This window comes from Denticeps clupeoides, chromosome 7 (assembly GCF_900700375.1).
Source record: "Denticeps clupeoides chromosome 7, fDenClu1.1, whole genome shotgun sequence".
Lineage (NCBI taxonomy): Eukaryota > Metazoa > Chordata > Actinopteri > Clupeiformes > Denticipitidae > Denticeps > Denticeps clupeoides.
The window spans coordinates 6,467,770-6,482,440 of NC_041713.1; the positions used below are offsets into that span (position 1 = coordinate 6,467,770).

Genomic DNA, 14,671 nt, shown 5'->3' on the forward strand with positions numbered 1-14,671 from the left:
AGCTCTATTCTTCTGAACTTCTGTTTTCCACTTGGGTGGCTCCAAACCACAGGAAGCCATTGCCTTGTACAGAGCAGCACTTGATCAAAGGAGAGGAAGCGGAAACACAGCAACAATAGACGTGCCCTACGCCCCCAACGCCGGACTAAATGCTCCCACAGCCAATCAGGTTGTGTGACTACACTATGGCCGCGGGTAACCAAAGAACATACCTCCTAGGAAGCTCCAAATTCACCACGTAGAAGGAGACCATTTTCTAGTAAATGAGGCAGTTTCATGATATTAATTATTCACTACGTTGTGCATTATACATTTATAAACCTTTTGAAATGCTTTAGATAGTTTTAGTTAGATTTTTTCCACCATTCTTGATTTTTTATGCAGTTTCGTTTAGACTAGGCTTAGGCTATGTTATCTGTCGGATTTTGGACTTAGGACAAAAGCGAACGCTTGTATTGTTGACAGGATTTTGAAAGGAAAGCCTCTGATTCCTTAGGTGACAAAGAAAGAACAGTGACAAGGAACACAGCCAGACACAAACAATGCAACCTGCCCAGAGACTGGTTATGACAAACTTTGTGATCTCAGAAGGCCAGAAAAGCACAAAGAAAAGACCAGAAGGTCAGTTCAGAGGCATGCGAGCCGGTATCTGAGCTAGGCTGGGAAGACACTATGAATAAAAAAGTAGTTTGAACTTTAGTTTATTTATGCACAATCAGAACACACAGACGTAGCACTTCCTGCAACATTAGTAAAAGTGTCATTTATTGTTTACTGAATGAGGGCAGTTTATTGCATTTTCAAATAATTATGACAAATAAATCATCTGTCTTAGGGCTGCACGATTTGGGGAAAAAGACATATTGCGATTATTGAGATCAATATTGCGATATGCGATTGCGATATGATAAAGGACACTTGCTTGTATATCAATGAAAAGTCGCATACTAATAGTGAAATGTTTAATTTCAAAGTGAAACATCCAAACTACTTATAACAACCTGAAATGCTCAAAGCTTTCAAAATACAATATTCTACAAAATTAAATAAATCACAAAAAACTATTTTACATTACTGTCGAACGACAAACCCTGGTAAGGCTAAACTGATATTTGGCCATTATAAAATCCTGTATTATAGTTCTTACGTTGTTTGGAGGCTGACTTGAACACAGGAATGCATAGCTTCGCTAGCTTAGCCTAGCTTAGCTAAGGTCAAGACTTATAAAACGGGATTTTATAATGGCCAAATATATTCCAAACAATTGTCCAGCCTTACCAATGAAATGTAATCCCCGGGATCTGGTTTGGAGCGTACAGCGGTTTGTACAGTCCCAAGCAGCACAAGAGTGAGGCATTTTTATCCACAGCAGAGCCTATCGCAATATGGCGGCGGCGTTGACGTACGATGCAGCGCGTCATGCGGCGTCTAACCATATGTCTCCGAATCGAAAGTCATGTGACCAAACACATCACATCCTACTGAAGTGAGACTTAAGTCAGCTCGTAAACTTTGAGAGAATGAGAGAATGGATCGGATATGTTGCCGATCCAATCCATGTACTAATAATTTAAATCGCAGCTTTTTGCATTCATGTAGTCGCACAGACTGACATTGCGATTATGACTGCGATTAGATTAATCGTGCAGCACTACTCTGTCTGTACATGTTAATCTAGCACTCTTCATATCAAATATCTTGCATATTACGTTGTCCAAAATGCTATAATAAAGAAGGCTCACTTTCTTCCATACCTCAATTACCACGTCTATAAATTACAGTTGATGTCTCCCAAAAAAAAAAAACTGTCAGACTGACAGGGGCAGCAGCAGAAGGCACCAAGAAATTTATTTAAAATATTTAATTTCATCACATTTTGCTAACCAATTTTTCATTGCGGTAGTTTCCTAACCTCCGAAAACAGCGAAGATGAATATTTCTGAAATTACTTTACTCATAACCAAAATGAGGCATCTCTTCACAATGGCTTTCATTAAACAGCAATTTGATGCCTTTCCCGCGCAGTGAAATATAAATCAAATTGCCGTCACATGACTCCCAAGTTTTCACTCTTCAGATGCCATTCATTGGCCAATGCAGCACAGCCCTGCAAAAGGGGTTTCTCGCTTCTACCCAGCTACCCGAACAAAGCGCGTCTTTCTTCACACGCCTCACAAAAGAGCGCATTCATCACGCCGCGAGACGCTCCCAGCAACTCTGTCTCCCGAGTGAGGCATGTTGCACTCTCCGAGAGAGAGCTGAAGACGTACAGGGCCTCCGTGGCTGCCTGAATCTGCATGTGAGAAAGAGGAGCACCTCTTCTAATTGCTAGTTTATTCCTAGGAATAGCAAGCAGTTTTTCGTATAATCAATGATTACACATTTAAGCTAATTCTCTAGCACAATGGCAGCGTGCTCACTGAAAAATGCACACAATAACAGTGGCACAATAGAGTAACTCGGGCTGAATGTGCGCATGCTGCAGCCAGACGAGGTGGCCGAGTGGTTAAGACGATGGACTACTAATCCATTGTCCTCTGCACGTGTGGGTTCGAATCCCATCCTCGTTGTCCCCTGCGTTTTTCGGGTATCATTTGGCTGAAATGCCATCAAAGAGTTCTAAAATAGTGTCTCTGAATGGTTGCTGGGCACAGATTTGGGCACTCAGTAAAAATGTATTGAAGAGGTTAATAGGTCAAATTCAAGCACTATTGGTTGAAACGCCATTCATGTCAATGTTTTGTCACCGATATAGCTCAATGATGTCGTTATCATGTCCCGGCCACAGATGGCCTTGGCCACTAGGGGGTCGCCAATGGACACATACTTGAACATGATGTGTCATGTTGACCTGCTTTCATTTATGCCATTTAGCAACCTGTTCAGAGGATGGCATTTAGCAATAGGTACATGGACAGTCCCCCTGGAGGGTTAAGTGTCTTGCTCAGGGACACAATGGTAGTAAGTGGGATTTGAACCAGGGATTTTGTTGTCTGGTTCATGGACGAGTGTGTTACCCACTAGGTTACTTCCACCCATTCACCTATTCCTAATTTCCTCCCCTTTTTAAATACATTTAAATGCGTCGTGTCTTGTGTTCATGTTTATGTTCTCCTGCTTCCTGGCATTCTACCTTCATAAGTTCACAAGTTCCCTTTTCAAATTCAAATTCAAATTTTATTTGTCACGTACACAGTCATACACGGTATGATATGCAGTGAAATGCTTTTGCGACTACTATAGACCACAATATTGCAGGTATTCAAGTGGGACAATCATCGCTAATAAATTTAATTTCCCTAGTTCCACCTATAGCATAAACAACACATAGTAGATACATTTTGAGATTTCATATCGGTGAATTCCTCTTGCCATTATTCCCCATTAGTTCCCACTGGAATTGAAGAGCTACAAGGCGCGTAAATACAAATGCAAAGCAGTTAGAATGTGGTGGCCATTATTTGGCAGTGACATCACAAGTTTAAGATATGAGTCTTCCTGTTAAGAAGATTTTGACTGATTTTAAAGTTTAATAGATTAGGCGTCCAATAACACCCCCTCTTGCAATCTTTTGTCACAGTAATGCATTGTGTTGTGATGCTACACTCCAAAAGAACATGTGTAAGTGTTTCTGAGACTACAGCATGACAGGAGAGGAGTATATCAGAGCTGGAGAAATGGCTTGTGTGTTAAATCCGATTAGGAAGGTCCAGTGGCAAAGAAGAAGAAGGCTGACTTTCCCTCCCTTGGATTTTGAGCACTGGTCTATCAGACCACATGTTTTCATGCTGATAAAAAAAATAATATCCATGGCAACGCTTGTGTCGGCTCTCTCCCTCTGTGGCTGCTTCACAAGAGGGGGCTGGCTTCACATTAGAGACAACTGTTGGGGAGTCCTGGACAGAGGAATCACACTCTGTTTGTGCGTGTGTGTATGTGTGTGTGTGTGTTTGTGTGTGTATGTATGTTAGTTTGTGGTGCCAAATAACCTCCCAATGTTATCTATATTAGGTGTGTAAAACATTTATAATATACAGTTCATATGATGATATTACATGTGTGTTTATATCAAGGATTTTATAGTTTATGCTGGTTTACACTAAATTGCCTAACTGGTTTTAATTCAACAAGAAATGACCTGAGTGATTTGGCCTGCATTCTGTGAGGCTGGACCCGTCAGTTTTGCTCTGGCATTTGTCATATAAGCGTGACTTTTCTATGAGTGTGTCACTAGGCCACGATGACAGAGGGCCGCTTCCCAACTGATGTTATCTATGTGAGGTGAGGACAGACACCGGCCTAAAATAAACACCACTTTTGACCTTGAATTTTTTTGTCTGGTTGGAATTGCTGAGCTGACGTCTCTTCGTTGCGTATATAATCTGACAGACTGGCAACGATTTCATAGTTATAAGCATTTTATGGGATTTTTATGGTATCCTTTGAAAGCAAAATGTTTACTCAGTGTTTCAATTATTACCATATTGAAACCAATATGTAGAGTTCTCTGACATAAAATCTCTTTTGGTACAAAGAACCACATACCATGGCTATAAATGAAAAGAGTGCGATTACGAATTGTCTGGTTCGTTCTCATATTTAAAGACAACCTAATTAAACCTTGCTGTCATTTTTGTAGTGGACCTTCGGGCATAACACTAAACGGCTGTACTGATCAGCATTAAATGAGTAGCTGTTTAATTTACCAGTTATTCGCCATTTGGTCTCGTGTCCCCGCACTTCAGATCTCAGCCCTACACAACTGGAGTATTTGCAACGTATGAGTCAAATGAGTCAAGTTTAACTGGCTGTATATTTGTTCTAACGAATGTGAAATGATTTGCTGAAAGGTGAAATATATTTCTTTAGTGATATAGACCACTAAATCCATGTGCATCCACATGTGAATCCATGTGAATTTTATAAATACATGACAAAGTCTGCATCCATATTTGTTGTGTACAGGTTTTTATTTTTTATTTTATTTTCACATAATGTGCTGTCTGTGCTAGTTTTGGGTATTGTGGCTGAAATAAGATACTAGGAGGAGTACGATTGAACCCTCTCATCGAGCACAGCAGCTACCGTCATTACAGCCAGCTATGTGTCAGTAGGGCATCCGATCAAGTCATTAGGTCAGCGCAGGACAAGAAATCAACCGTTCGACTGCACTGTGGTGATACAGAGCCTATGTGAGTCAGAGAAATAACAGTGGTATGTCATAACACACACATGCACACATAAGAAATCATTTTAATAATACATCAAGTTTCCCAACAGCAGCCACAAATAGCGCAGATCAAAGCACCACCCCGGGGGCTGTACGGTTTAAGGCAAGCCGCTGGTGTTTCTGGACCATGTGAAATTATCGCTAAAGGTAAGGGTGCAAGCGCACAAACAATCCTATTCAAAGTGTCCAAGTCAAACGGTTAGCATTAATGCACCCGCATATAACTCAATCTGTACATGATGAATTATATTGAAACCAAAAATATACAAGACTTAAGCTTCAAGCCAGATATATCGAAAGACCTACATATTTTAAATCCAACTGTGATAATCAAGCTAGTAAGAAAGTAAAGTGACTGTCATTGTGATACACTGCAGCACAGCACACAGTGAGCACAACGAAATGTGTCCTCTGCATTTAACCCATCAGTGAGCAGTGGGCAGCCATGAATGGCGCCCGGGGAGCAGTGTGTGGGGACGGCACTTTGCCCAGTGGCACCTCAGAGGCACCTTGGCGGCTGGGGATGCGAACCAGCAGCCTTCCAGTAACGGGTCCGCGTCCTTAACTGCTGGGCCACCACTGCCCCATTTTGCTAGGCTGCTAGAGTTTTGGTAGGTTACGAATGCAGGATTAGTCCCTGTCCAGCACCTCTTCAACATGGCATCAAGAACATCAGCGGAAGAGACGTTTTGCTGAACGTTTTTTTTTTCAACTTAAAGCCTGAGAGCCCTGGACACCTCTGTCTTCTGACCATAAAAAGATGTAATTGTTACACTGCAAACCGTACAAAGATTACACCTCACACAACCCCTTTACCTTTCCACCTACTTTGATCCGGTTGTTGTTGTTTGTGGTGGAGTTGATGTCCTCGTGGACCCGGTCCAGGAGCCAGAGCAGGAATTCCAAGGCATCATGCTGGGAATTTCCCCGGAACTGAGATCCGTACTTGGAGACAGTTGCCTGGAGGGACAAGAAGAAGGTCACAGAGGAAATTCCTGCAGCTTTTAATGTCTGGTTGATCTTGCCTTGTTTCCACCAAGCATATTATTCACATTGCGCTCCCTGTATGACCATGTGCATTATGGTTAAATAAGTAATAAAAGCACAATTGGTTCAAAATTTCAGATACAATGTCAAGATGTGGACATAATTTTTTTGTATTGTATGCTGATTTTTTTATTTCACTAAATATTTGGCTTTATTTAGGCCTTTTGTGTCTGTATGTGTGTTTTTCAAAGCCTATTTCTGCAATAACACCCTCATTTGTGAAATTCCAGTCCAGTCGGCCGAAAACCTTCAGACCTGTTTACCGCACAGCAAAATATAACACAGTTTACCACAGCAACACATACACACACACAAATATAACACTGTTCTCCGAGATCCTCCAACTCCCACTCCCAGACAACAAATAATCCCTTCATAAACACATTAATTAAGTTTATCTTGGAACTGCTTCAGATCATCCCACACATCCCTTAACCCTGATACCAACACCAAAAACCAGGGAGCATGAAAAGACCCGAAAGGATCTGTACTTGAGCTTTGGCGGAGTTTCTACTCCCTCTCAGCCCAAATGCCACAGCATAGGAACATCAAAACTCTCCGCCATCAGGTAAGCCGCCATCAGGAGGATAATCTCTTTCCCACAATACCGCTGTGGGGGGAAATAAATAAATAAATGCATAACCAAGCAGAGCGTCTTCAAAGGCAAGTTCACTCAACTGAACTACGTCCAAGGTCAAACCCTCATCCATAAACAAGGCGCATACTAATTACTTGGACCCTAACAAGAGCTCGGTGTTTCATCACGCCGTTTCAAAGAGCCACAACTGACAGGAGTCTCCTGCAGAGAAAAAAAAGGACCGTGAAAAAATGGCCGGATGTTCTATAAAAGGCAGATAAAGTGTTGTCAGTCGGTGACAGTTTTGACGGCTGAAAAGACACATGACTGAGATTCATTCCTTCAGTTCAAACCATTTTCGGCGGTTTGTCGCGTTCCCGTGCAACATTACAGGGGTCAAATCTAACAACAGAATCATATGAGTCACAAATAAATTAGCCAAGAAGATAAAGTACAATAGAGTCGAGCATGTTTCTGTATTACATAATGAAGAAATCTTCAAAATAACTAAATTGCTTTTCAGGCTGTACGCATTTATCCACCACACATCTTCTTCCAACCCCGAGTGTTGTTCAGAAGTCTTACTTACTACTACTTACTACCGTTGTGTCCCTGAGCAAGACACTTAACCCCGAGTGTCTCCAGGGGGACTGTCGCTTGCTAAACGCCTGTAAATGTAAATGATATATTCCGTCCTCAAAAACTGACTGAAGCAAATTCAATGACCATCTTTAAACCAAAACGGCAAGTCTCGGAGCTTTCCCGTTCCATTGTGTGTGAAAGTAAACCAGCCGAGGCCAGTGGGAGGCTGTCTTGTGGTGGATGATTGATGTTCTGCCCATAGGTCCAGCTGGACAGGTCATGGTAAATAATACTTTTCTCAGCGGCAGGCCCTATTTCAGCCTCACCTCTACTTTTTTCTTCTCACTGAGCTACTCAGGCCTGGAGACAAACCTGACACTGAGCCCAGAGTAAATCTATAGGCCCCCAGACAGCACAGTAAACATGATTTAAGACCTTTTAAATCTGCTCCCACCCATCTGACATTGAGATCTGAGCTTGTCATTCAAAATAAATAGTGCAAGTGACCATTCAGTTCAGTTTTGAGGGTTATAAACATTCTCTACATGATGCACAGGACATTTCCATGAAGTTACTTTATCCCCATAACTAGTGATCAGAACTATGAACAAGCATGACATGTATGTAGTACTTGTCGTCCCTTAATACTGGGTAGTTAGATAAATAAACCAATAAAGACAAATAATGACAAAAGCCATACAACTTGCCATGGGATGTGCGGGACACAGAAAACTAGTCTCACTTGTTAAACTTCCAAAATAAAATTCTGTGAACTCTACAAGCATTCAGACAAAATTATTCCACCAAATATTTCAATGTATAATGGCTGTCAAAACTGTGCAATGCTTTAATTAAGTAATGTTTACGCATTACCAATATATGCAACCAAAATGACAAAGATGGTGTGATGCTCACAACAACAATGTCACTGGCCTAAAAGCAACACAAGTGCTGTTAAGTTAAACATATGAGAGCCAGTTCTGAGAATAATTGATATGAATAACTGAAGTTTGATTGGATTGTTTATGATAATAATTTGCTTTTTGAAATTATTATCGTGAGAGGTAACGTGTTTCAAATGTCTGCAGATTTTTTTTTTATTCTTATTTTCCAGATTAATCGCCCATATGCACAAATATGTTTTGCACATGTACATCAACAAAACAAGGTTTAAAACCAACGTTTGTCCTGCCCTGGTGGGGATGCACTGTGACCAACTCACAATGGAGCTCACGGGGTGGTAGAGAAGGCCTTTCCACACGTCCGAGGCAGTAGAAAATGTTCAAAGTGACACGTTTCACTTTGGCGTCGCTTCAGACCCTCGCCACCCATAATCCCTTTTGAATGGGCACTAGCAGAATGTCCCTCAATGTGCTTCACTTTTTGAATAAGCTGCTGAAAACATTTTTTAAAGATGTTGAATATGACAATGGATGAACGGAGTGAAATTCACAAGCTATTTCAGGTGGCTGAATTCCTATGAGATCCAGTGGTTCGTACCCTGAACCGCCAAGCTGCCACTGAGCAAAGCACCCTGCTCCCCACACACTGTATATACTGAAGTACTTCCATTATTTCAGACAATTGTTAAATCACCAGTTCCAGGCCAGCTTAGGAGATCAACCATTTCATCCCACACATGACTATTGTGACTGCACATTACCTGGCATGTTAATGAATACCCTTTCATGCTCATTTGAACATATTACGGGTCTCATGATGCCACTTGCGCAAGCCGAGGCCTGTCCTCTGAGGAAAATAACAGTACCTGCATCAGATGAGCCCCGCACCGTGTTTTTTAATAAATTGCAGGGTGTTGCCGTTTGTTGTTTATGGCTGGCTTCTGCTGTCTGGTGGAAGGTGGTCATTAGATCCTCCAAAAAAGATCCCACTCAGCTTGCGGTGAATTTACACTCAGTCTCCACTGTGACCCATAAGGTCAGGTTTTGGTAGGACAAGGCCTGGCAGCACATTACACCATGCAGCAGTTTAGACTGTGGCACGCCACACACAGCACATGCTGTGGTGAGTGATGTGAGAACAGTCAACCAGACAGGTGACGCATGGATTAACTGCAACTTGTCAAAACACCCAAAACTGACACTGGGCACCGTGGTCACCCTCCTGATCCTAGCATCATATGGCGTCATAACAGCGCTGGGTCTCTGGGACGTGGACACTCTTGCTCCTGAGGCATGAAGAATGCAGGGCTTTCTTTTGAAAAGTGCCTGTATTTAGCTCCAGTCTGGTGTTTAAAAAGATTCAGGCTGGGAACTGAGTAATTGTGCACTAGGAGTGCGGACGGGCTGCCCGTCCTGTCAAACGTTCCGGAAGCTTTCCAGAATCCGCGCCTGGATTCTGGATGTATGCCTTGTGAAAGAAATTCTGCAAGGTTGCATGGTGCCCAGTTCCACCGCTAACCAAGCACTAATTGTCCAGAAACCAGATGTTGGATAGATGAAATCCACTTTTAATTGGTTCTGAACGATGCCAAATCTTGCATAGACTGATATCTGAGCTGCGGTTCACTGTCTCTATTTCTTTCATTGTTAGAGTTTTACCATAGTAAGTCAGTATGGGTTCCGCTGACACTCAAGTGAGCTAAAATACTGGAATATAAATCCCGTGGTGACTCAGGTTTTGTATTAATTAAAACAGTGCCATGATAGATGGGTTGTCAGCTCTGTACATAAATAATCCAAGGCACCAGAAATACAAAACACTCCCCTGCTCACATCTGAAGCCCAGTTATGGTCAGGATCGGTGAATTTGGTCAAATCTGAAAATTGGCGTGAAAGCACGTAATTGCAGTTCATACCATACCTCGCACATAGCAAACACAACAGAAGAACTACTGTAGCTCAAACTGCTCAAAAAATCTTTTTCTCATAGAAAATGTCAGAACACATCACAGCTCTGTCAGGGTGGCCATGCCTACAATGGGCACAAGAGCATTAGAACTGGACACTGGACAGGATGAATGGAAAATGTCTGGCAGAGTCCATGCCTCCTTAGGTCAGGGCTGTTTGGGCAGCAAAAGGGGACCTACTCAATATATGTATGCAGGTCAAAGATGTCTATGAGACTGCATTGCATTGCAACCTTATAGGTAGGGTTGAAACAATTAGTCAATTTGCCAATAATGCTGGTTATTAAAAAAAGGTTAAAAAAAATGTTGTCGATGCATCATATTGCAAGACCAACTGAATAAATTGAATTTGCAGTGGGGAGGAAACATCACCGCAGTAGCTGTACCGACGTTCCTTTGTAACTGTAATAAACATCAGCACTTTTCTCAGTGGCACCTCAGTGGCACCTTGGCGGACAGGATTCAAACTGGCAACCTTACGATGACAGGGCCGCTTCTTTACCCGCTAGGCCACCACTGGCGTTGTATGTTGCTTATGTAAGCAAATGTGTAAATTTAACAGTAAAAAAAAAAGGTCCAACTACCTCCTCCTCCATGCACACGCGACAGTACCGCATTCATCGCGTATTTGGGGGAAGTTTGCACAAAACAGGATGAGAGAGAGACAGGGAGAGAGAAAGTGTGTATGTGTCGATCACTGCGTAAAGCTAAGAGTGAAATGGCTGAAAGGGAGCCTGGGAGGGCAGTGATAGCCATGGTTTTACACAGTATGTTAATAAATTGTGTATTGTCTCTGGTGTCTTGGTTTCAGTAAGGCAATATCAGAAAATAATATTAAAAATATATTTTAAAATCAAATCATTCGATATGGGAAAGTACATTATGATCATTTTTTGCCATATCACCCAGCCCTACTCTAAGGCAATAGGTTATTTGAACTTCATCTGTTGGATGTAACTTGATTGGACGAGTATTTAAATTTGTTATTGGAACACTGAAAGCACGTGACACACCACAGCACAGCACACAGTGAAATGTGTCCTCTGCTTTTAACCATCACCCTTGGTGAGCAGTGGGTCACCATGAAAGGCGCCCGGGGAGCAGCATGTGGGGACGGCGCTCTGCTCGGTTTCACCTCAGTGGGATTCGGGAACGAAAAAAAAACGAATAAATATCCAAGTGATTAGTCAACTACAAAACTAATCGTTGGCTGTACAATTTTTTGCACTTTGTGTCAGTGCGTAACTCTGTTTAAATATTACACACAGCACCAGGTTCTGGAGAAACGTTGTTTCATGTCGCTCTTTGATTTTGTCCTGTTCTCCTGCATTGCTTCCTATGCTCAGGGATCACTGAGGTCCTTGTAAGGGATCCCCCCATGTGGTCAGACTGCCAACTCAGCACTACAGCCACCTGGTGACCCTGTGACCTCTACCTCTGTGGCAGAGCGTGACAGACACCTTGCCAGAGCCGCCCAGACAGAACAGTCTCAGCAGGCCCGTAGGGACATCTTCGCTTGAGCTCTGCTGATAAGCGGCATAAGCAGCCCTGATAAGGCCCCCGTCCTCTGATGCAAGCATTTCCCACGTCAAAATAAAACGACAAATTTTTATTTTTTCTTAATCAGCGACAGAACACTAGTTTGCTAATGAACTGTCATGCTGCAAAAGCCACGTGTTGGTTTACATTTTTACATTTTATTTAATGACATGAGCGAGAAAGCATTTCCAAACCACCACTGCAACTAAAAAGATCATGAATGATATTAATGTACCTAGAAACAATTTTTTTTTTCCTGTCCCGTTTGCGGGGAGTAGGGGCGCCCTCATTTTGCGAGGTGCTGAAGTTGTCAGTTCCACCTTAAATTCTGCTCAGCAGGCTGCAACTGTCGTGTTGTTCAGCGAGGCTTACCGGCAGGAAGTCTGTTTCAGAAATAAAGAGTGATGGTGATGATCTCTGTGCCCACTCAACATCCTGAACTATGAAATGGTGAGAAGTGTTACCTGTCTGGCCCAAAAAAAAACTACAGCTTAAAAGCACCAGGCTACTGAAATGTGTAAAAATAGGATGTGTGGAAATGGGGGCAGTGGTGGCCTAGCGGTTAAGGAAGCGGCCCCGTAATCAGAAGGTTGCCGGTTCGAATCCCGATCCGACAAGGTGCCACTGAGGTGCCACTGAGCAAAAGCACCGTCCCCACACACTGCTCCCCGGGCGCTTGTCATGATTGTCACGTGATACACAGCAGCATAGCACATGGTGCACACAGTGAAATTTGTCCTCTGCATTTGTCCCCAGCCATGACAGGCGCCTGGGGAGCAGTGTGTGGGGACGGTGCTTTGCTCAGTGGCACCTTGACGGATCGGGATTTGAACTGGCAACCTTCTGATTACGGGGCCGCTTCCTTAACCGCTAGGCCCCCCCTCTGCCCCATGGATTTAAGGTGGAACAAACAATCCGAACGCCGTTGTGTACTCTAAATTGTATCCCACCCATTTCCTTTATAATACCGTCAATCCAAGCTCATTATGTTACAATTAATTTAAAAAATAATAATACAAACCGAATCCGCCACTAAAGTGTCTATTAGTTTACATTGGGGTGATCCTCAGATTGGTAGGGTGGGTGTTGATGCTATAGTGCAAAATTAACACGGATGGTAGATGGGTCAGAAAAGCTCGAAGCCCTGTATACGTTTATCTGGTTAGATTCAGTATAGTTCCAACAAATGATTTTGCAATAAAATGTGTTATTAAATAATTCCTAATATGTGTTTCTGTGTGTGGGGGTGTACGCCTCTGCTTATCTATATATTTATGGCATTCAGCAGACATGGGACGAGTGTCTTGGTAGTAACGGGGCGATTGAACCCGTGACTCTGTGAACTTCTGGTTCACGGGCGGGTGTGTTACCCTCTAGGCCACCAGCACCCCAACTTACTACACGCTCGCCCAAAATGAGGGGGGAATGGTCACAACTGTTTTTCGCAGTTCTCTTGATGAAACAGTCTTGGGGTGCACTTTCTTATACTTTACAAATCCCAAATTGCTTCTCTGCATTTAACCATCACCCTTGGTGAGCAGTGGGCAGCCATGACAGGCGCCCGGGGAGCAGTGTGTGGGGAAGGTGCTCTTTGCTCAGTGGCACCTTGGCGGACCTTCCGATTACCGGGATGCTTCCTTGACCGCTAGGCCACCCACTGCCCGCCAAAATCTTACAAACCTTAGACCACCAGACCACCACGTGTAGGAAACACGACGTCCTTTAAACCCCGAACGTAGTCGCCATGCCTCTGGCCCACGTCCCCTCGCAACTCCGCTCCCCACTGATAAGCCCTGGACGTACCTTGAAGTCCACGGACACCTGGGGGGTGTACTCCAGGGTCCACAGTCCCCGGACCAGACGCGCCAGCCGCTCGGTCACCTCCCCGCCGGCGTCGCGCTTGTCGCGCTTGTAGCGCTCGAGTCCGAGGTACTCGGCCAGCAGGTCGGTGTTGCTCAGGCACTGCACCACGGCGTTCATGAAGCAGGTGTTCCCGTGGTTCTTCAGGCCGAGCACGCCGGGGGTCTTGTCCCCGCAGCCCGGCGGCAGCGTCTCCCTCGCCGCGGCGGAACTTTTCTGGCTCTCCGGGCCCTGGTTGTCCTTCAGGCCGGCCGGGCTGGCGCCGAGGGTGCAGGGCGCGCCGTCCCGGAACCCCCCGTCGTCGTCCTCGGCGTCCGGCGGCTCCGCGTCGCCGACCTGCGCCCAAGTGCCCAAAGTTCGGAAGATCCGGTGCACGAAGCTCCCCACCGACTTCAGGGACTTCTTGCGGAACAGCCTCGCCGCCGCGCCCGGCTTCTTCTTGCCCTTCTCCATGACTCCCTCACCGCGCCGCCGGACTCCGGGGGGGACAGGAGGAGAGCCGTCCGCCCCGCATTCCAGCGCGCTGTCCCCCCGTGTGAGCGACGCGGCGCGACGCGTCCTGTACGCGTGGCCGTCAACCGCGCGCGCGCGCGCCACCGGCTTCCACAAAACGGAGACGCGCGTCGCTACGCGTTCCAGCGTAACGCGCCATTAACGCGGGTCTGCGCGCAGCGTCGAGTCTAATTACGCAACTCCGGAGCGAAGCGCGAAGGCTGCGTGGCGTCACAACGTCGAGGAGCCCCCTGCTGTCTTAACTTATGTCATTGGTAAATTTATTCTAGGGGACCCCATTTATTCATAGTGTATATAATACTCTCTCTCTCTCTCTCTCTCTCTCTCTCTCTCTCTCTCTCTCTCTATATATATATATATATATATATATATATATATATATATATAATTAGTGTTAGACAGATAATTTGTTCTTCTCAGTTTCAAAACTGGCAGGCAACAGAGTTGTAAGGAT

At 44.3% G+C, this 14,671-nt stretch overlaps 1 protein-coding gene and 1 non-coding gene across 3 annotated transcripts in view; one reads left to right on the forward strand and one right to left on the reverse strand.

The window, feature by feature from the left end:
- The window catches only part of usp43b (ubiquitin specific peptidase 43b), a 60,442-nt gene extending 46,077 nt beyond the window's left edge, over nucleotides 1-14,365 (reverse strand). Inside the window, exons 1-2 of one of the 2 annotated variants that reach the window (XM_028985472.1) lie at nucleotides 13,648-14,365; nucleotides 6,059-6,190 (exon numbers count right to left, since the gene is read on the reverse strand). In XM_028985472.1, coding sequence (XP_028841305.1) covers nucleotides 6,059-6,190; nucleotides 13,648-14,157 — 642 coding nt within the window. In that variant the 5' untranslated portion in view covers nucleotides 14,158-14,365. Of the gene's footprint in view, nucleotides 1-6,046; nucleotides 6,191-13,647 lie in introns of both variants that reach the window. The other variant, XM_028985471.1, reaches the window with a different exon arrangement.
- Nucleotides 2,489-2,570, forward strand: trnas-acu (transfer RNA serine (anticodon ACU)). The gene has a single exon. It is a non-coding gene; the product is annotated as a tRNA-Ser (tRNA).
- Nucleotides 14,366-14,671: the final 306 nt, after the last annotated feature.